This window comes from Solea solea, chromosome 1 (genome assembly GCF_958295425.1).
Source record: "Solea solea chromosome 1, fSolSol10.1, whole genome shotgun sequence".
NCBI lineage: Eukaryota > Metazoa > Chordata > Actinopteri > Pleuronectiformes > Soleidae > Solea > Solea solea.
The window spans coordinates 1088741-1112384 of NC_081134.1; the positions used below are offsets into that span (position 1 = coordinate 1088741).

General features: G+C 35.3%; 1 protein-coding gene across 1 annotated transcript in view; it reads right to left on the reverse strand.

Moving 5' to 3' along the window:
- Window positions 1-23644, reverse strand: part of vopp1b (VOPP1 WW domain binding protein b) — a 29543-nt gene continuing 5899 nt past the window's right edge. The window contains exons 2-5 of the mRNA XM_058639359.1: window positions 8375-8433; window positions 5137-5214; window positions 3978-4111; window positions 1-2752 (exon numbers count right to left, since the gene is read on the reverse strand). Of these exons, the coding sequence (XP_058495342.1) occupies window positions 2547-2752; window positions 3978-4111; window positions 5137-5214; window positions 8375-8433 (477 nt within the window). The 3' untranslated portion in view covers window positions 1-2546. The remainder of the gene's footprint in view (window positions 2753-3977; window positions 4112-5136; window positions 5215-8374; window positions 8434-23644) is intronic.

Consider the following 23644-nt stretch of genomic DNA (forward strand, 5'->3'; position numbering starts at 1 on the left):
TGTGTAAATCTAACAAACTCCACCAGAACACGTTTCATGAGCAGTTCCATGACACAGAGAAATATCAGGAATACACACTACATGTACTAAACCTACATGTTTGCTAATAGACTTTAAAAACCACAGCGTTAAAGCTGTTTGTTGATATACAACTTAAATAATAATAGTAATAATAATATTAATGTTAAAGAGCTCTATATTCTCTAGATAAAGTGTTTCTGACTGTATTTACTGCCTTTTCTGTAACATTTGATATTTTCAACAGATCAGCGAGTCATGACTTAGAGATAGAGAACACTGATGCAGATATAACATGATAAAATATCTCCTGTGGGTCCAAACCCAGTCTGTTCCCAGCATCAGCTGAGGGAGGGGACTGATGAGGGAGGGGACTGATGAGGGAGGGGACTGATGAGGGAGGGGACAGCTGATGAGGGAGGGGACTGATGACAGGAAGTTCGACGAAAGATGACATGACAGCAGCTTTATGTCTTTGAAACTGTAGTTGATGTGTATGATGAGCACTGACCAATCAAATAATAATCTATGCATTTAATGTCAGTTAAACAGTTTGACCACAAACCAGATATAAAAAAAGTGGAAAAACAAGCTTCATCATTGTACTGGACAATAATGTGCTGTGCTTTATCATCGATCATCTATATTTAAATGACATTATTTTCTATTGAAGAAGAGCTGAAACTAGTGACTGTTACCATAACTCTGAGATTTCATTTTCCCATAGCGCCCCCTGGCGGCTATTCAATAAATTGTAACTTCCTGATTTGACTCAACCTGTAAACCAGAAGACGGCGTCACATTGTGATACTTTATAAGAGAATAAGAGAATACGCATGTAACCATGTTGTCAGTCGGCCACGACAGTCACCGCTCTGCTAACCACACTCACTATAGTGAGTGAACGTGAGTGAACATGAGTGAACATGAGTGAACATGACTAAGTGAGCGAGTGAACAGTTAAACAGCCGGTCGAGCAGAGGCTAAAGAGGAATGAGCTCAATGAGAAGTGATAGTTTCCCATCACACTGCTCTGATTCAGCAGGAAATGACACGTGTCGTGGATCACCGCTCTCCACTGCACCACTCACACTTCTCTGACTATCATTTCATCACATTCATCAATGACAACACGCCCATTCACTTCATTTCAATGTGACTCTGGTGTTTGAGCTGTGCCTCCTGCCTCTTCTTCACCATCCTGCCTCTTCTTCACCATCCTGCCTCTTCTTCACCATCTTACATAAACCAACAGTTGGACACAGTACTTGCAGCCAGGATTCAGTGGGTCGTCCTTTAACTGGAGGGTGGGGGTTTGATTCCCAGCACTGCCAGCCAACATGCTGATGTGTGGACAGCCCATGGCAAAGTACCAGGGCATTAGACTCAAGGGCACACAAGTCTCCTGCCCCCGGTCTGTGTTCCCTGGCTAAGACATCTAACCCCACGCTGCTCATGATGGCTGCATGTGTGATAGAAAAAGCGCTGAATGTGTGAGGGAATGAGTGTGAATGGGTGAATGCCAGAGCTGTCGTGGTCATCGAGACAAGAAAAGTACGATATAAATATAGAGCATTTTGACATTTCCTTGAAAGGTGACGTTAAAAAGTATCACATGACAGAAGAGAAAGAAACATACCATCACCCACTTCACCCTCTCACCACGTCACCATGTGATCTATCATGTGATGAACTAACAGCCTTCATCGCCGCTAACAGCAGAATGTCGTGTCGCTCATCATGTCGTTACATAACAGGGCGACAGATACTGGGATTAAAGATGCATCAAGAACTCATCATTTAGTGAAACGCCTGCTGGTGCTGGATAGAGAATAAGACTCATGTTGTCATTCTTACACTGATGATAACGGGATGGTTGTGTGAGGCGCTGACACTGAACTCACTGAGCTCTCACCAGAGCTGCTGATTTCCTGCTGCCATGTTTGCTCAATGTTTCACTTCAGTAAACCTGATAAAGTAACTTTCTAATAAAGAGATGCTAAATCAGGGATTTTCTCCACTTGTTAAGGTGATTCTTTTAGTAAGTGGCTAAAAGCTGATGTTTTCAGTGAAAGTAAGCCTCTCTTAGTTCTGGTTCTGGGCTCTGAGTCCGGGCACAGCGTCATCACTAAGTGTCAGAACCTCAAACAGTTCAACTTAAAAAACTGAACTAACCTAAAGTGAGAATGTCATAACTCAGTGTCTTAGTTCCAGACACAGAGGGTGGAGATGAGAGGTGAGTGAATCCTTGACCTCGACGGTTCCATCCTCGCTCGTCCTCATTACGACACAGACACTGATCCAGTCCGTAAATCAACAGGAAATCAATCATTTCAGATGATGCAGTGTGTGTGTGTGTGTGTGTGTGTGTGTGTGTGTGTGTGTGTGTGTGTGTAAAGTCTCTGTTGGTCTTTCCCACAGAACCGGTTGTGTTTTCCATGTTGTCCAAAACCAGTTAAGAATGGGCAGACTTCTCCTCCTCTTCCTCCTCTTCTTCAGATGTCCTTCTTCTCTTTCTTGTGCAGATGTTACTTCTTATCACCGTTTTGAAATATTTGTTCGTAGGACGGTGGCGGGTGGTTGCAGTAAGACGGAGGTGGAGGATAGGGGGCCATCATCATATGGGCGGAGCCAGGCTGTGCTGGGTATGCTGGGTGCGTCATGGTAACCCCAGGGTCACCACCTGTCATTCCGTTGACCCCGAAACCCTGCATACTTCCTGGCTGCTGGGAAACTGGGAATAAGATGAGAAGTGTTATCATTTCATCACGATTCATTTGCTCTGTTTATTTTATTTATTTATTAATTTATGAATTAATTTATTTGTTTATTCGTTTATTTGTTTATTTGTTTATTTATTTATTTATTTATTCATTTGTTCATTCATTTATTTGTTTGTTTATTTATTTATTTGTTTATTTGTGTATTTATTTATTAGTTTATTTATTTATTTGTTTATTTGAAATACCAGATTTCCCCGCGTGTGATCCCTAGTATTGATAGCAGCAGTGAGTGCAGCACACATGCCTTCAGCCCTAAAACACTGAGCCTTTGTCTCCAGTGGAACTGTGTGTGGAAGTTTGGCTGCAGGACACTTTTACATTGTGGTTATTGTTTGGAGTGTTCCATTCGATTTTCTGCTTGGATGACACACACACAGAGTGAATTTTCATTCATTTATGAGAAACCTTTTTATAACCTTTTAGGTTTTATAACCTTCACCAAGCAACACTCTCAGGTTTTCCATGAATCGCACACAGCTGATTAAAATAAGACTTTTTGTTTGTCAGTTACTCAGTTTAAACTAAGAAAAGCCAAAGTTCCAATAGTGACATGAAGATTAGATAATAGTGAACATTAAAATCTATCAGACAAGGTTTGACAAAGTTAAATGACCTTCGTACCGTTCACTTGCTTAAATCCTCCCTTTGTAATTTCAAACAAAGGATTTTCATAAATCATTTTAGTGAATAGTTTCCTTGTCTGTATTTAAGCTCTGAAGCAAAGTCATTCCAATTCTAGTCATTATAGTTCTCTTGTACTTTGACAGGATCTGCTGTAATCATGGCTGCCAGCAGGGGGACCTAATGAAATCTAATGTTTCTGTTTTATTTCACTATTGAACAGCATTTTCTGACTGGAAAGCAAAGTTAGTGTTTGAAATCCTTTGCTTAAATGTACCTCAGTGACACAAACCACAAACTTTGTCCCTGTACGTTAAAAACACTGATTTCCTCTATTGACTCTGGTGTGGTGAGTGGTAGGTTTACAAACTTCAGTTTCCAGTGAGACTTTTGTCGTCTAACAGTGAAATAAAGCATCAAATATTTGCTAGATATGACACAGACATCAAGATCTTACTGAGTCAGTCTTTCCCTGCTGCACTATCCCTTTTCCATGCAGCCCTGTGTTAGAGGTCGTGTGTGTGTGTGTGTGTGTGTGTGTGTGTGTGTGCGTACCCGGTGTGGTGACGGGATGCCTGGTGAAGGAGACGTTGAACGCTGTCTCATCTCTCAGAGGCGACGGGTAAATGCGTCTGCGTATGAAGAAACCGGCGCCGCAGCAGAACAACACTCCCATCATCAGCAGAACCCTGAGACACAGAGAAGCATAAAAAAAACATCCTAAAAACAAGTTTCATCAGTTTCATCCACTCATTTGATTTGTCACGTCATCTTAAGTTGAGATTCAGATCAATATTCAATCTATGAGATCAACTTTTATTAGAAACTCACACTGTTACAAAATGAGTTACATTAGAAAATGAGTTTGTTTCAACTAACAGTTCATTTCTTGTTCAGTGGAATTACTGATAATTCATGAAATTTAGTTGAAATTTCAAAACGATGAAGTCAATTTTTTTTTTTTTACAGTGCACTGTTATTTCCATGTGCCATAATGAATATAAAACAGACGTCTATTTGATGTTTAGGTGAAGATGAATGATGTGGTGAAGAGTAACAGCAGGGCTAACACTTCCTGTCACTGACAGGAAGTGTTAGCATCAAGGTTTACATTGTCTGCACTGTGTGTGTGTGTGTGTGTGTGTGTGTGTGTGTAGTGCTTTTTCTACCAAACATTCACACGAATGAAAATATTAATATTTTTACTTACAGGCCACAGCTGCTGCAGCTGTATTACAGCGTTCAGCTAAAGTGTTTGTTTGTTTATGTGAAGCGTTCGATTGAATAAATATCACTAAAATACAAAAAGTCAATCAATATAAAATGAGAGTGATTTTAATTGTCTGTATTTCAAGCTTTAGAGGAAGCACAGATTTGTCCTGTGTCAGTGTTGACATTTCATAAAACACAGAAGCAAAGTCACATGATTGTCTCCTCTGCTGGGAATCTTTCAACAAAAGCAGCAGATCAACAACAAGCAAAGTTTGACTGCTCTCAAAGTTGCTTACATTCTCACTTTTGATGCATCTTCTGTTATTTTGTCCTATAAACATCTGCTTTTGTCTTGTTTGTCTTAAAAGTCAACTTTGGAAAGAAACAGTGAAATGCACTGGTGTTAATCTAGTTAATCTAGTTTAGACGAGTTGTGTTTACCCGTCTTAATACCGTCTTAATACCCTTAATACACTGACTCATATTCAGTGGCACGACTCACCAGAAGTACCATAGTCTCTGGATGGAAAGTGCTCTCACGCAGCAGCGTGTCCCGCAGCAGTCTTCATATGAGCGACATCTGCAACACAGAGGGAGATAAACTCTAGGTCACATGGCAACAGGATTTATTTATTTACCACACGGAAATTCAATGTTTACAAAAGTACAACACAAGGTCAGAAAGACGTGTCAAAACTATTCAATATATGAAGAAAATAAGGTGTAAACAGAGAGAATCAGGTGGCACACAGTGGAGCACATGGCTAGTACTGTTGCCTCACAGCAAGAGGGTTGCTGGTTCATCCCGGTATGGGCCTTTCTCTGTGGAGAGTGCATTTTTCTCCAGTTTCCTGTGGACGCTCTAAATTCACTGCAGATGTGTGTGTGTGTGTGTGACAGAGATGTTGTGCCCCGCCCCTTCGCCTCTGTCCGCTGGGACTGTGACTGTGACCTTGCTGTGGAGACGTGAAGGACGTTTTACAGGATGCACATTGTTATATTAACAACCTCAACACACCTCTCGCTCACGTACCGAGATCACGTGAGACTTGAGCCGACGACCACAACACTCTGTTGCCAAGGAAGTGTAAGAGAACACTGAACTACAAAAACATAAACTGCAGCTGTTATTGCTGAGATTTCAGACCATAAAGAAAAGCTTTTTAAAGCTTTTTAAACATTTAAACTTTTGCCATGTACATAAAGTGCATTATCGTAAATATTGTCATTTATTCCTTGGGTTATAATTTCATCAAAATCTTTACTTTTTGACTTAAGCTGAGTTATGTGTTTGTCACACAGACACAGTTTTTAAAGAAAAGCTGTAAAAAGATAAGTGGGCGTAACTAAGTGTCGCTGTGTTGCTGAAAACAAATGCAATGTAATCAACTTTTCTGCTTTGTAAACACAAAACTTTCAAATGTTTCAACCAAATATTAACAACAGGAACAAACTGTGATTGATCACAGAGAAAGTGTGTGTGTGTGTGTGTGTGTGTGTGCGTGATGGATGACGGTGGATAATCAACATGACACATGCAACACCACAGACTCACAGATGTGTTGGCATTTCCACACAGACCTGAGATCTTTTTTTGTTTCAAAAACAGAAGAAACATTCAGAGCTGTCTGATTACATCATCATTATCATTAATATCACATTGATAAATCACAGCATTCATTATCTCAAGGCTCCGCCCACAGTAAGGCAAAAACCTAAAAGAGAGAAGAGAAACTCAAACACAGCAAACACTATTGTGTCTATCTGTGTTTATTGTATTAAATAAACACAGATGTGTTATTTTTAGGATATTCTGATAAACGCCAGTATTTCATTAACTGACCAAGTCCATTTTTCTTAGTTTGTGTATAATTCCTCGCACTCTGTGTAGTTATTTTTTTAAATGAACATCTTATTCAGTGATTTCTTGTGTTTTACAGGTAGCACATTTTATGCCACCACATTTGACATACACACATATCTTTTTAATATTTCCTTGAATGAAATCAGTCTTTGTTTGTCTTAAACAAATCCTTTCTGTAAAATACTGGCATCCTGTGATCAATAATCTTAAAGAAATGATTAACTGTGAGCTAAATGTTACCTGATTCAGAAAAAGACAGTGAACCAACTGCAGCTTTAGAAGTGATGAATGATTTAATGGAATCCTTCGACAGTCACAACAATGTGCAGCTCTTTTCATTGAGAGATTAAAAATGTGTGATCTCATTTTTCTAACATGACTGATGAAGCATTTCACAACTGTAATTCAAAAATGGAATTTTTAATGAAATCTTCACTCCCACAACTTCAACTTCAACTCCCACCCTGACCCTTGGGGGGTTCCATACTTATATCACTGTCCTTTTTTTAAATGAAACGTGGTTAAATGTTTTCAGTTTACATTTTGTCTCCTATCTGACTTCAGGTTAAAGATTTCAGATGAATGTATTTATATTAAAGCGGCTTTAAAGCGTCGCACCGATCACAGCTTTGCTGAATCAGATTTAAACGTCTCAGTTCAAATATGCTGATACAGAACATGGACATTCTGCTTATTCTAACCTGGAAATGAAACACGATCAATGCAGCATTGTTATTCAGAGTTGATTCATTTCTCTTTTCACAGTCAACACTCTGTAGGTTTAAAGGAACCACTGCTGCTTTTCTGTTTTTGTGTCTTTCACAAACATCTTCATACAAACTTCAGGTACAGTTGTTTTGTCTCTACAGTGCAATGCGGCCCACGCACCGGTGAACAGACCTGTGTTGTCATGGTTACAATAATAAACACAAAGTGAATCAAATCAACATGATTAAAAAAAAGTCACAGTTTGGAACAAAAAGGATGAAGAACATTGTTAGTTCAGGTTTTTTAAGTTTAAATGAAGCACTGACATACGCTCAGTGTGGACTGCTCTGATCATCCCACTGCACCTACTGTACGACCTGTATCATGTAGAACCAGACTAAACATGATACAGACATGATACAGACATGATACAGACATGATACCAGACATGATACAGACATGATACAGACATGATACCACACATGATACCAGACATGATACAGACATGATACCAGACATGATACCAGACATAAACACAGCGGAGCAGCCGATCAACAACTCCTGTGTGCTGGGATGTGGAATTGTGGAATAACAAAGGTCAGTTAGTCTTTTTCAGGTTTCTGTTTTTGGACTGGATAACATGCTCTGACATTTATATATCATTGGTAGTGATGTGCTGATTGTGTTTAAAATAACTATTACTATTATTTCAGGGTTAAAATACATGGAGTGAACAAAAGAAAGGGAGCAGCTCACATTAAACCATTTCAATTCACATTCATTCATATTTTCTTTAATGTTCGACTAAGTGGAGGCACCAAACAATTCATTTACTTTTAAATGAAAGTTTAAATACATTTACCTTACGGTATTTCTGAGGTATAAAAGTATAAAAGTTTTGTTACAGTTATTATTTTTAAGTTGATAAAGCCAAACACCTCAAAACAAAACTAAAAAGAACCCAACGCCTGCCCAGAGTGATACATTAAAACTATTCATTATACGTATTCTTAGTCACATGGTCAGGCAGCTACATGTATCAAGTGGAAAAAAAAGACATTTTGTAAACTCTGACTGTGACATGTTTCTAGAGTGAGTTAAACTGATGACGTGCAGACTTTCACATTCACTCCTTTTAAGTAGTACAAAGGCACAGTGTGGTACTTACATGAAGTAGATGGGGTATCCACCTTCAAAATACCAGCAGTACTTCTTGGCTTCCACACACTGTAAACGAGAATTCCAGGTTTAGAAACAAAATAAAAAAAACACTGCTCACACATACATGACTGCAGAGGCCACAATGACAGCAACCTTATAGTGAAGTTTGAAAAACACAGACAACGACGCTGCAGCCGAGCGAAACATCAATGTGGACGAGTCAGTGCAACAATGTGATCCTCAATATCAACAGAACCAAGGAGATGCTCGTGCTTGTGACCGTTTAATGCTGCTGTTGTTTTTTACTGAGTATTTATTTGTTGTTTTTAATGTTCTAATAAATCAGAGACAAAATCAGCCACTTTTATCTAACATGAGAGAAACAACTCCCAGCACACATGGATACTGAGGAGATAATCACACAAGTCGAGTTTTATTACTTGTTACTGGATGTATGCCCTGTGGATCCCAGGTTTTAGCCTTGTACTGTATAGTATTGAATATTTTCAGATGTAACATGTCGAGAAAAATAAAGAAAAACACAATCAATATTCTGAAGATTCTCTGCTGTTTGCTCAGAGGACAAGAACACAGAATAGAGCTGATTTGATCAATATAAGAAGACCTGCTCTTTTAATGACCTCAGTAGAGAAGTCTCACAGAACTCTTTCTAAGTTTCAAGTCAATATTTAAATCAGTTCAAAGAAGAATATTTGCAGATTTGATATTTTATTAGTCTGAGCATCAGTAAAACTGGGATTGAGACGCAGTTACGCGGCTAATCTCCAGCTCCAGCAAAGCACACGTGTGTCATTCTAATACCACCGCTCTGTCACTGTCCCCCAGCATGTGAAAGACATGCATCAGCTGGTGCATTTCCAGGCTCAGATCAGAGTGTGAACCAACAGTGGATATCTGCTAAGCCTAACCTGGATATTTATCCTAAACCTTATTTTATTCCTTCTCTGCTCTGAGCGTCTAAATGCACGGCCACTAGGTTTACATTGTTGAGTTAAATGAAAGCCGCGCGTCAGACGTTTACCGTGTGCATCTGTAAGGTGACAGTTTGACGAGTGTGGCTGTACATGACGCTCTCAGATGAGAACGTGTTGCTGTGGCAGAGTCTGTTTAACTGTTGGCTTCTCTTCTGGGAAATTGGTGGTTTGAGTGGGTAAAATGTTATGTTTTAATATGTTTTATGTTGTTTAGAATCAAGAACATGGGGTGTCATGAGCATGAGTTGTTTTCTTGTGGATACCAGGTCACTTTGGGAAAGAGTGGAATGAAGTCTGTGATAAATGAACCAATACTGCTCTGCTAAATGGCACGGATAACTGCAATGTTGAAATCTTGAGTGTTTTACTATCTGCAAAGACAAAATTAGAGCTCCACTGGCAGAAAGAGTGGTCAGAAGGGCAAAAGGGGCAGAAAAGATTTCTCTCTGCCGATCAGCAGATCATAAAATCTGGAAGAAAGAAAGAAATTCAATCATTTGAATTGGGCGAAGGCTGGACCCCTGTGGATTGGCCAGTTATTTGAAGATGGTCTGTGTTTGGAAAGATTTGGATTCCATTTTTGATTCTCCTGTAACAGATATAGTGGTGAGCAGCAACACTTGTTCTGTGACTTTGTTAGATGTGGGTGTGCTTACTTTGTCACTGAAATCTATATTTGGAGTGGAAAATAATTCCCAAGCTATTGGCACTGCAGTCCTAAAATGTCTCCACCCGACTGAGCTGAATGTGAAAGTGTAGAATAAATAGCAAAACCTCAAACTTCTCAGCATTCAGGACAAGAAGAAGCCGCCCTCACAAACAACGCTGAGTCTTTCTATCACATGGTGAGTAAGAACAAAGAAGCAATTTGAAAACTCTATAAACAGATTATGCAAAACTCCCATTTTGACATTGGGACATTTTTAATTTGAACAGTGGAAGTTCAGAGACCTGGCTTCATCATCTATTTTCCTCAAATCCCCAGCGACCCTCCGGTGGAGGATAAAACTGTAGATAATGGATGGATGAATAATAACAACCACTGACTCTTCATGTGCGCTGCAAATCTGTTGGACGCCACAGGGCATGCAGTCAACCACGCTTGGTATGTCCTTGGTACTGGACAGGACAGGTAAAAAATAAAAGAAGTGGATCAACAGCTCTTGTGCCATAGTGCAAAATTGCTGTGAGAGAGAAAGTTAAATTTTCAGTTCAAAAAGCAAACTAACAGTGAGATGAAGCAGCAAACACACATTAGAGGTGATAACGTGTAGTGTGTGCTTTTCTAATGCTGGGTCTGTGTCAGTACCTCATACAAAACCTGAACTATCCCTTTAATCTCTGGCATCTGTAAATTATTAATGCACAGTTTTATTTCCAATGCTATTTTGTTTGAGTATCTTTATCTTAGGCTCCATCTATTCTAAAGCTTTGATGCTGTTCTGTATGTTTCACACATTCTGATTCAATTCCTCTCATCCTTCATCCACCCACCTCTCCTTCTTCCTGTCTTATTGATCCCTGCTGACCGCACTGATGCCTCCATCATGAGCGAGCAGCAACAGGCCGACAGGCATCATTTGGATGTCAGTGTGTGTTTCAGGCTGATGTGGAGACACACAGTCGCTTTAGGAGGAAACAGAGCTGGAGGAAAGCAGGGGGAGGTGTCACGTAGAGGGAAACACATCTGTTCATCTTCTCGTCTGTCTGAATGCATTAGTGTGGCTTCCTGTGCTTCTCTGCTATTAGGACGGCAGCTTTCACTGCTTGCTTAAAGTGATAGTTCAGTTTGCTTGAAATGTGTTCGTATGAAGTACTGACAGTTGTCAACTATGGTGATCGCTCTCACGGAAAACCTGGCTACCAGCAGTGAAGGAAAAACACATTTGAGCCACTTAATCAAAGACTCACACTATGCCTGCTTAAGTCTCTGATACCTGAAGCAAACATTTCACTCTCCTACACCAAAGTCCAAAGAGAAAAACAGTTGTTTAGCTTTTTTAGCAGCTGGTTCTCGTCTGGTAAGTTTGTGTCAGCAGCTACAACCCTGCTAGCATAGCAGCCTAATTTTACAAGGGTGTGACATAATAACAATAAAAAAGTTACAAACAGACAACATTACTGGAGTTTATATGGCTTGTATTTGAAGGTCTCCATCACAAAATCAATAGTTTTTTAGTGAGAAACAACTCCTGCTGCATTTAAGAGCACTGTACAATCGACTATAACAAGACTAAAACAATCAGAAATGCTCAGAGGCTGCTTTTAATGGCTGGGCAAATACTTTTTAGTAGGGTCAGGAGAAATCTGAGCTCACAGCCTCAGTATTGATAAAAGCCTGGCTACATTACAGCCATTAAAATAATAAAATATAACTGTTTAGCTGTCATAAAGTTAGTGTCTGGCCTTGAGTTTACAACAACAACTAAAAAGACACAGCATAACCAGCACCAGCATGAACACAATGCTTCCATTAAATCCAAATCCATAGAGAAAATCACTGATTTTAGAAGACGGCATTCAGGAGTTCCCCTCCATCTGTGACTTCATATGTGGGTTTTTGTAACTTTGGTATTTGAAATCATTTGTTCAGATTTATCTCAGTGAAATAAATGTACCAGCGCTTGTGTCCCCAAGAATTAAAACAAAGATTTTCTCTTTGGATTTTAGGTGAAAACTTCAGTTTTCAGTCAGAAAAATATTGTCAAACTGTGAGATGAAGGGACAAACATATCCTTGAGCGGACGTTTGTATTTTAGGTTTTGGTTAGCGCTGAAAAAATTACTCGATTATTAATCGATCACTAAATTAATCGTCAACTATTTTGATAATCGATTTCATTGGTTTGAAGATTTCTGATTGTTTCAGCTTCTTAAATGTGAATATTTTCTGGCTTCTGCTTTGTGCCATATAACAAAGAAATCATTAAAACTGAATCATTTTGAGAACATTTTCTTATCCATGTTTGACAAACACTGATCAACATTTTTCAACATTTTATGAAAGTATGTCAAAAAGTATGTCGTCCAAAATGTGACAAAAAAGTCATACTTTAGTATGTCGTCCAAAATGTTACAAAAAAGTCATACTTTAGTATGTCGTCCAAAATGTGACAAAAAAGTCATAGTATAGTATGTCGTCCAAAATGTGACAAAAAAGTCTTAGGTTATTATGTTGTCCAAAATATGAAAAGAAAGTCATACTTTAGTGCGTCGTCCAAAATGTGTCAAAAAAGTCATACTTTAGTGCGTCGTCCAAAATGTGTCAAAAAAGTCATACTTTAGTATGTCGTCCAAAATGTGACAAAAAAGTCATACTTGAGTACGTCGTCCAAAATATGAAAAAAAAGTAATAGGTTAGTATGTCGTTTAAATTTTACAAAAAAAGTCATAGTTTAGTATGTCGTCCAAAATGTTACAAAAAAGTCATACTTTAGGATGTTGTCCAAAATATGACAAAAAAGTCATAGGTTAGTATGTCGTCCAAAATGTGACAAAAAAGTCATAGGTTAGGATGTCGTCCAAAATGTGACAAAAAAGTCATAGGTTAGTATGTCGTCCAAAATGTGACAAAAAAGTCATAGGTTAGTATGTCGTCCAAAATGTGACAAAAAAGTCATAGTTTAGTATGTCGTTCAAAATTTGACAAAAAAGTCATAGGTTAGTATGTCGTCCAAAATGTGACAAAAAAGTCATAGGTTAGTATGTCGTTCAAAATTTGACAAAAAAATCATACTTTAGTATGTCGTCCAAAATGTGACAAAAAAGTCATAGGTTAGTATGTCGTCCAAAATGTGACAAAAAAGTCATCGGTTAGTATGTCGTCCAAAATATGAAAAAAAAGTAATAGGTAAGTATGTCATCCAAAATATGAAAAAAAAGTAATAGGTTAGTAAGTCGTCCAAAATGTGACAAAAAATCGTATGTTAGTATGTCGTCCATGACATGTACGGGTGGTGTTGGCTCACTTGGTAGAGCTGCTGTCACATATTGAGGTTGTAATCCTCACTCCACGTTCGAATCCCGTGTAGGACATGAGGTTCCCCATTTCCTGTCTATCTGCACTAAGCTATTGAATAAAGGCATTAAAAACCCAAGAGAAAAAAAAAAAATTCGGATTAAGTGTGTGACAAAATAATCATACTTTAGTATGTCGTCCAAAATGTTACAAAAAAGTCATACTTTAGTATGTCGTCCAAAATGTGACAAAAAAGTCATAGGTTAGTATGTCATCCAAAATATGACAAAAAAGTCATAGGTTATTATGTTGTCCAAAATATGAAAAGAAAGTCATACTTTAGTGCGTCGTCCAAAATGTGACAAAAAGTCATAGGTTAGTATGTCGTCAAAAATGTGACAAAAAAGTCAAAGTATAGTATGTCGTCCAAAATGTGTCAAAAAAGTCATAGTATAGTATGTCGTCCAAAATATGAAAAAAAAGTCATACTTTAGTATGTCGTCCAAAATGTGACACAAAAGTCATACTTTAGTATGTCTTCCAAAATGTGACAAAAAAGTCATACTTTAGTATGTCGTCCAAAATGTGACAAAAAGTCATAGGTTAGTATGTCGTCAAAAATGTGACAAAAAAGTCAAAGTATAGTATGTCGTCCAAAATGTGAAAAAAAAAGTCATACTTCAGTATGTCGTCCAAAATATGACAAAAAGTCATACTTTAGTATGTCGTCCAAAATGTGACAAAAAAGTCATACTTTAGTATGTCGTCCAAAATGTGACAAAAAAGTCTTAGGTTATTATGTTGTCCAAAATATGAAAAGAAAGTCATACTTTAGTGCGTCGTCCAAAATGTGTCAAAAAAGTCATACTTTAGTGCGTCGTCCAAAATGTGTCAAAAAAGTCATACTTTAGTATGTCGTCCAAAATGTGACAAAAAAGTCATACTTTAGTACGTCGTCCAAAATATGAAAAAAAAGTAATAGGTTAGTATATCGTTTAAATTTTACAAAAAAAGTCATAGTTTAGTATGTCGTCCAAAATGTGACAAAAAAGTCATACTTTAGTACGTCGTCCAAAATATGAAAAAAAAGTAATAGGTTAGTATGTCGTTTAAATTTTACAAAAAAAGTCATAGTTTAGTATGTCGTCCAAAATGTGACAAAAAAGTCATAGGTTAGTATGTTGTCCAAAATGTGACAAAAAAGTCATAGGTTAGTATGTCGTCCAAAATGTGACAAAAAAGTCATAGTTTAGTATGTCGTCCAAAATGTGTCAAAAAAGTCATACTTTAGTATGTCGTTCAAAATTTGACAAAAAAGTCATAGGTTAGTATGTCGTCCAAAATGTGTCAAAAAAGTCATACTTTAGTATGTCGTTCAAAATTTGACAAAAAAGTCATAGGTTAGTATGTCCTCCAAAATGTGACAAAAAAGTCATAGGTTAGTATGTCGTTCAAAATTTGACAAAAAAATCATACCTTAGTATGTCGTCCAAAATGTGACAAAAAAATCATACTTTAGTATGTCGTCCAAAATGTGACAAAAAAGTCATCGGTTAGTATGTCGTCCAAAATATGAAAAAAAAGTAATAGGTTAGTATGTCTTCCAAAATATGAAAAAAAAGTAATAGGTTAGTAAGTCGTCCAAAATGTGACAAAAAATCGTATGTTAGTATGTCGTCCATGACATGTACGGGTGGTGTTGGCTCACTTGGTAGAGCTGCTGTCACATATTGAGGTTGTAATCCTCACTCCAGGTTCGAATCCCGTGTAGGACATGAGGTTCCCCATTTCCTGTCTATCTGCACTAAGCTATTGATTAAAGGCATTAAAAACCCAAGAGAAAAAAAAAAAAATTCGGATTAAGTGTGTGACAAAATAATCATACTTTAGTATGTCGTCCAAAATGTTACAAAAAAGTCATACTTTAGTATGTCGTCCAAAATGTGACAAAAAAGTCATAGGTTAGTATGTCATCCAAAATATGACAAAAAAGTCATAGGTTATTATGTTGTCCAAAATATGAAAAGAAAGTCATACTTTAGTGCGTCGTCCAAAATGTGACAAAAAGTCATAGGTTAGTATGTCGTCAAAAATGTGACAAAAAAGTCAAAGTATAGTATGTCGTCCAAAATGTGTCAAAAAAGTCATAGTATAGTATGTCGTCCAAAATATGAAAAAAAAGTCATACTTTAGTATGTCGTCCAAAATGTGACACAAAAGTCATACTTTAGTATGTCGTCCAAAATGTGACAAAAAAGTCATACTTTAGTATGTCGTCCAAAATGTGACAAAAAGTCATAGGTTAGTATGTCGTCAAAAATGTGACAAAAAAGTCAAAGTATAGTATGTCGTCCAAAATGTGACAAAAAAAGTCATACTTCAGTATGTCGTCCAAAATATGACAAAAAGTCATACTTTAGTATGTCATCCAAAATGTGACAAAAAAAGTCATAGGTTAGTATGTCTTCCAAAATGTGAAAAAAAAGTCATACTTTAGTATGTCGTTCAAAATTTGACAAAAAAATTGTATGTTAGTATGTAGTCCGAGATATGTATGGGTGGTGTTGGCTCACTTGGTAGAGCTGCTGTCACATGTTGAGGTTATAATCCTCTCTCCAGGTTCGAATCCCCTGAAGACATGAGGTTCCCCATTTCCTGTCTATCTGCACTAAGCTATTGATTAAAGGCACTAAAAACCCAAAAGAAAAAAAAAATTCAAATTCAGTATGTCGTCCAAAGTGTGACAAAAAAATCATACTTTAGTATGTTGTCCAAAATGTTACAAAAAAGTCATACTTTAGTATGTCGTCCAAAATGTGACAAAAAAGTCATAGTATAGTATGTCGTCCAAAATATGACAAAAAAGTCATACTTTAGTATGTCGTCCAAAATGTGACAAAAAAGTCTTAGGTTATTATGTTGTCCAAAATATGAAAAGAAAGTTATACTTTAGTGCGTCGTCCAAAATGTGTCAAAAAAGTCATACTTTAGTGCGTCGTCCAAAATGTGTCAAAAAAGTCATACTTGAGTATGTCGTCCAAAATGTGACAAAAAAGTCATAGGTTAGTATGTCGTCCAAAATGTGACAAAAAAGTCATAGGTTAGTATGTCGTCCAAAATGTGACAAAAAAGTCATAGTATAGTGTGTCGTCCAAAATATGAAAAAAAAGTCATAGTATAGTATGTCGTCCAAAATGTGACACAAAAGTCATACTTTAGTATGTCGTCCAAAATGTGACAAAAAAGTCATACTTTAGTACGTCGTCCAAAATATGAAAAAAAAGTAATAGGTTAGTATAGTGTGTCGTCCAAAATATGAAAAAAAAATCATACTTTAGTATGTCGTCCAAAATGTGACACAAAAGTCATACTTTAGTATGTCGTCCAAAATGTGACAAAAAAGTCATAGTATAGTGTGTCGTCCAAAATATGAAAAAAAAGTCATAGTATAGTATGTCGTCCAAAATGTGACACAAAAGTCATACTTTAGTATGTCGTCCAAAATGTGACAAAAAAGTCATACTTTAGTACGTCGTCCAAAATATGAAAAAAAAGTAATAGGTTAGTATAGTGTGTCGTCCAAAATATGAAAAAAAAATCATACTTTAGTATGTCGTCCAAAATGTGACACAAAAGTCATACTTTAGTATGTCGTCCAAAATGTGACAAAAAAGTCATACTTTAGTACGTCGTCCAAAATATGAAAAAAAAGTAATAGGTTAGTATGTCGTCCAAAATATGAAAAAAAAGTAATAGGTTAGTAAGTTGTCCAAAATGTGACAAAAAAATCGTATGTTAGTATGTCGTCCAAACATGTACGGGTGGTGTTGGCTCACTTGGTAGAGCTTCTGTCACATATTGAGGTTGTAATCCTCACTCCATGTTCGAATCCCGCGTAGGACATGAGGTTCCCCCTTTCCTGTCTATCTGCACTAAGCTATTGATTAAAGGCATTAAAAACCCAAGAGAAAAAAAAAAAAATTCGGATTAAGTGTGTGACAAAATAATCATACTTTAGTACGTCGTCCAAAATGTTACAAAAAAGTCATACTTTAGTATGTCGTACAAAATGTGACAAAAAAGTCATAGGTTAGTATGTCATCCAAAATATGACAAAAAAAGTCATAGGTTATTATGTTGTCCAAAATGTGACAAAAAAGTCATAGTATAATATGTCGTCCAAAATATGAAAGCAAAGTCATACTTTAGTATGTCGTCCAAAATGTGACACAAAAGTCATACTTTAGTATGTCGTCAAAAAATGTGACAAAAAAGTCATGGTATAGTATGTTGTCCAAAATGTGACAAAAAAGTCATAGTATAGTATGTCGTCCAAAATGTGACAAAAAAGTCATAGTATAGTATGTCGTCCAAAATGTGTCAAAAAAGTCATACTTTAGTTTGTCGTCAAAAAATTTGACAAAAAAGTCATGGTATAGTATGTTGTCCAAAATGTGACAAAAAAGTCATAGTATAGTATGTCGTCCAAAATATGAAAAAAAGGTCATGGTACAGTATGTCGTCCAAAATGTGACAAAAAAGTCATAGTATAGTATGTCGTCCAAAATGTGACAAAAAAGTCATAGTATAGTATGTCGTCCAAAATATGAAAAAAAAGTCATAGTATAGTATGTCGTCCAAAATGTGACAAAAAAGTCATAGTATAGTATGTCGTTCAAAATGTGTCAAAAAAGTCATACTTTAGTATGTCGTCAAAAAATGTGACAAAAAAGTCATGGTATAGTATGTTGTCCAAAATGTGACAAAAAAGTCATAGTATAGTATGTCGTCCAAAATATGAAAAAAAAGTCATGGTACAGTATGTCGTCCAAAGTGTCGTCAAAAAAGTCAAGGTATAGTATGTCGTCCAAAATGTGTGAAAAAAGTCATAGTATAGTATGTTGTACAAAATGTGACCAAAAATTCATAATTTAGTATGTTATCCAAAATACGAAAAAAAAGTCATAGTATAGTATGTCGTCCAAAATATGAAAAAAAAGTCATACTATAGTATGTTGTCAAAAATATGAAAAAAAAGTCATAGTATAGTATGTCGTCCAAAATATGAAAAAAAAGTCATACTATAGTATGTTGTCAAAAATATTAAAAAAAAGTCATAGTATAGTATGTCGTCCAAAATGTAACAAAAAAGTCATAGTATAGTATGTCGTCCAAAATATGAAAAAAAAGTCATGGTATAGTGTGTCGTCCAAAATGTGACAAAAAAGTCATAGTATAGTATGTAGTCCAAAATGTGTCAAAAAAGTCATACTTTAGTATGTCGTCAAAAAAGTCATGGTATAGTATGTTGTCCAAAATGTGTCAAAAAAGTCATACTTTAGTATGTCGTCAAAAAAGTCATGGTATAGTATGTTGTCCAAAATGTGTGAAAAAAGTCATACTTTAGTATGTCGTCAAAAAATGTGACAAAAAAGTCATGGTATAGTATGTCGTCCAAAATGTGTCAAAAAAGTCATGGTATAGTATGTCGTCCAAAATGTGTGAAAAAAGTCATACTTTAGTATGTCGTCCAAAATGTGACAAAAAAGTCATACTTTTGTATGTTATCCAAAATACGAAAAAAAAGTCATGGTATAGTATGTCGTCCAAAATGTGACAAAAAAGTCATAGTATAGAATGTCGTCCAAAATATGAAAAAAAGTCATAGTATAGTATGTCGTCCAAAATATGAAAAAAAAGTCATAGTATAGTATGTCGTCCAAAATGTGACTAAAAAGTCATAGTATAGTATGTTGTCCAAAATGTGACAAAAAAGTCATAGTATAGTATGTCGTCCAAAATGTGACAAAAAAGTCATAGTATAGTATGTCGTCCAAAATGTGTCAAAAAAGTCATACTTTAGTATGTCGTCAAAAAATTTGACAAAAAAGTCATGGTATAGTATGTTGTCCAAAATGTGACAAAAAAGTCATAGTATAGTATGTCGTCCAAAATGTGACAAAAAAGTCATAGTATAGTATGTCGTCCAAAATGTGTCAAAAAAGTCATACTTTAGTATGTCGTCCAAAATGTGACAAAAAAGTCATGGTATAGTATGTCGTCCAAAATGTGACAAAAAGTCATAGTATAGTATGTAGTCCAAAATGTGTCAAAAAAGTCATACTTTAGTATGTCGTCAAAAAAGTCATGGTATAGTATGTTGTCCAAAATGTGTGAAAAAAGTCATACTTTAGTATGTTGTCAAAAAAGTCATGGTATAGTATGTTGTCCAAAATGTGTGAAAAAAGTCATACTTTAGTATGTCGTCAAAAAAGTCATAGTATAGTATGTTGTCCAAAATGTGTGAAAAAAGTCATACTTTAGTATGTCGTCAAAAAATGTGACAAAAAAGTCATGGTATAGTATGTTGTCCAAAATGTCACAAAAAAGTCATAGTATAGTATGTCGTCCAAAATGTGAAAAAAAAGTCATAGTATAGTAGGTCGTCCAAAATGTGTCAAAAAAGTCACACTTTAGTATGACGTCAAAAAAGTCATGGTATAGTATGTTGTCCAAAATGTGTCAAAAAATTCATAGTATAGTATGTCGTCAAAAAATGTGACAAAAAAGTCATGGTATAGTATGTTGTCCAAAATGTGACAAAAAAGTCATAGTATAGTATGTCGTCCAAAATGTGACAAAAAAGTCATGGTATAGTATGTTGTCCAAAATGTGTCAAAAAAGTCATACTTTAGTATGTCGTCAAAAAAGTCATGGTATAGTATGTTGTCCAAAATGTGTGAAAAAAGTCATACTTTAGTATGTCGTCAAAAAATGTGACAAAAAAGTCATGGTATAGTATGTCGTCCAAAATGTGTCAAAAAAGTCATGGTATAGTATGTCGTCCAAAATGTGTGAAAAAAGTCATACTTTAGTATGTCGTCCAAAATGTGACAAAAAAGTCATACTTTTGTATGTTATCCAAAATACGAAAAAAAAGTCATGGTATAGTATGTCGTCCAAAATGTGACAAAAAAGTCATAGTATAGAATGTCGTCCAAAATATGAAAAAAAGTCATAGTATAGTATGTCGTCCAAAATATGAAAAAAAAGTCATAGTATAGTATGTCGTCCAAAATGTGACTAAAAAGTCATAGTATAGTATGTTGTCCAAAATGTGACAAAAAAGTCATAGTATAGTATGTCGTCCAAAATGTGACAAAAAAGTCATAGTATAGTATGTCGTCCAAAATGTGTCAAAAAAGTCATACTTTAGTATGTCGTCAAAAAATTTGACAAAAAAGTCATGGTATAGTATGTTGTCCAAAATGTGACAAAAAAGTCATAGTATAGTATGTCGTCCAAAATGTGACAAAAAAGTCATAGTATAGTATGTCGTCCAAAATGTGTCAAAAAAGTCATACTTTAGTATGTCGTCCAAAATGTGACAAAAAAGTCATGGTATAGTATGTCGTCCAAAATGTGACAAAAAGTCATAGTATAGTATGTAGTCCAAAATGTGTCAAAAAAGTCATACTTTAGTATGTCGTCAAAAAAGTCATGGTATAGTATGTTGTCCAAAATGTGTGAAAAAAGTCATACTTTAGTATGTTGTCAAAAAAGTCATGGTATAGTATGTTGTCCAAAATGTGTGAAAAAAGTCATACTTTAGTATGTCGTCAAAAAAGTCATAGTATAGTATGTTGTCCAAAATGTGTGAAAAAAGTCATACTTTAGTATGTCGTCAAAAAATGTGACAAAAAAGTCATGGTATAGTATGTTGTCCAAAATGTCACAAAAAAGTCATAGTATAGTATGTCGTCCAAAATGTGAAAAAAAAGTCATAGTATAGTAGGTCGTCCAAAATGTGTCAAAAAAGTCACACTTTAGTATGACGTCAAAAAAGTCATGGTATAGTATGTTGTCCAAAATGTGTCAAAAAATTCATAGTATAGTATGTCGTCAAAAAATGTGACAAAAAAGTCATGGTATAGTATGTTGTCCAAAATGTGACAAAAAAGTCATAGTATAGTATGTCGTCCAAAATGTGACAAAAAAGTCATAGTATAGTATGTCGTCCAAAATGTGTCAAAAAAGTCATACTTTAGTATGTCGTCAAAAAAGTCATGGTATAGTATGTTGTCCAAAATGTGTGAAAAAAGTCATAGTATAGTATGTCGTCCAAAATGTGACAAAAAAGTCATGGAATAGTATGTCGCCCAAAATATGAAAAAAAAGTCATAGTATAGTATGTCGTCCAAAATCGGTCAAAAAAGTCATAGGTTAGTATGTCGTCAAAAAAGTCATGGTATAGTATGTTGTCCAAAATGTGTGAAAAAAGTCATACTTTAGTATGTCGTCAAAGAATGTGACAAAAAAGTCATGGTATAGCATGTTGTCCAAAATGTGACAAAAAAGTCATAGTATAGTATGTCGTCCAAAATGTGACAAAAAAGTCATAGTATAGTATGTCGTCCAAAATATGAAAAAAAAGTCATAGTATAGTATGTCGTCCAAAATGTGACAAAAAAGTCATAGTATAGTATGTCTTCTAAAATGTGTCAAAAAAGTCATACTTTAGTATGTCGTCAAAAAATGTGACAAAAAAGTCATGGTATAGTATGTTGTCCAAAATGTCACAAAAAAGTCATAGTATAGTATGTCGTCCAAAATGTGAAAAAAAAAGTCATAGTATAGTATGTCGTCCAAAATGTGTCAAAAAAGTCATACTTTAGTATGACGTCAAAAAAGTCATGGTATAGTATGTTGTCCAAAATGTGTCAAAAAAGTCATAGTATAGTATGTCGTCAAAAAATTTGACAAAAAAGTCATGGTATAGTATGTTGTCCAAAATGTGACAAAAAAGTCATAGTATAGTATGTCGTCCAAAATGTGACAAAAAAGTCATAGTATAGTATGTCGTCCAAAATGTGTCAAAAAAGTCATACTTTAGTATGTCGTCAAAAAATGTGACAAAAAAGTCATGGTATAGTATGTCGTCCAAAATGTGACAAAAAAGTCATAGTATAGTATGTCGTCCAAAATATGAAAAAAAGGTCATGGTACAGTATGTCGTCCAAAATGTGACAAAAAAGTCATAGTATAGTATGTCGTCCAAAATGTGTCAAAAAAGTCATACTTTAGTATGTCGTCAAAAAATGTGACAAAAAAGTCATAGTATAGTATGTCGTCCAAAATGTGACAAAAAAGTCATAGTATAGTATGTCGTCCAAAATATGAAAAAAAGGTCATGGTACAGTATGTCGTCCAAAATGTGACAAAAAAGTCATAGTATAGTATGTCGTCCAAAATGTGACAAAAAAGTCATAGTATAGTATGTCGTTCAAAATGTGTCAAAAAAGTCATACTTTAGTATGTCGTCAAAAAATGTGACAAAAAAGTCATAGTATAGTATGTCGTCCAAAATGTGACAAAAAAGTCATAGTACAGTATGTCGTCCAAAATGTGACAAAAAAGTCATAGTATAGTATGTCGTCCAAAATATGAAAAAAAAGTCATGGTACAGTATGTCGTCCAAAATGTGACAAAAAAGTCATAGTATAGTATGTCGTCCAAAATGTGTCAAAAAAGTCATAGTATAGTATGTCGTCCAAAATGTGACAAAAAAGTCATAGTATAGTATGTCGTCCAAAATGTGTGAAAAAAGTCATAGTATAGTATGTTGTACAAAATGTGACCAAAAATTCATAATTTAGTATGTTATCCAAAATACGAAAAAAAAGTCATAGTATAGTATGTCGTCCAAAATATGAAAAAAAGTCATACTATAGTATGTTGTCAAAAATATGAAAAAAAAGTCATACTATAGTATGTTGTCAAAAATATGAAAAAAAAGTCATAGTATAGTTTGTCGTCCAAAATATGAAAAAAAAGTCATAGTATAGTATGTTGTCCAAAATATGAAAAAAAAGTCATAGTATAGTATGTCGTCCAAAATGTGACAAAAAGTCATAGTATAGTATGTCGTCCAAAATATGAAAAAAAAGTCATAGTATAGTATGTTGTCCAAAATATGAAAAAAAAGTCATGGTATAGTATGTTGTCCAAAATATGAAAAAAAAGTCATAGTATAGTATGTCGTCCAAAATGTGACAAAAAAGTCATAGTATAGTATGTCGTCCAAAATGTGACAAAAAAGTCATAGTATAGTATGTCGTTCAAAATGTGTCAAAAAAGTCATACTTTAGTATGTCGTCAAAAAATGTGACAAAAAAGTCATAGTATAGTGTGTCGTCCAAAATGTGACAAAAAAGTCATAGTATAGTATGTCGTCCAAAATGTGACAAAAAAGTCATAGTACAGTATGTCGTCCAAAATGTGACAAAAAAGTCATAGTATAGTATGTCGTCCAAAATATGAAAAAA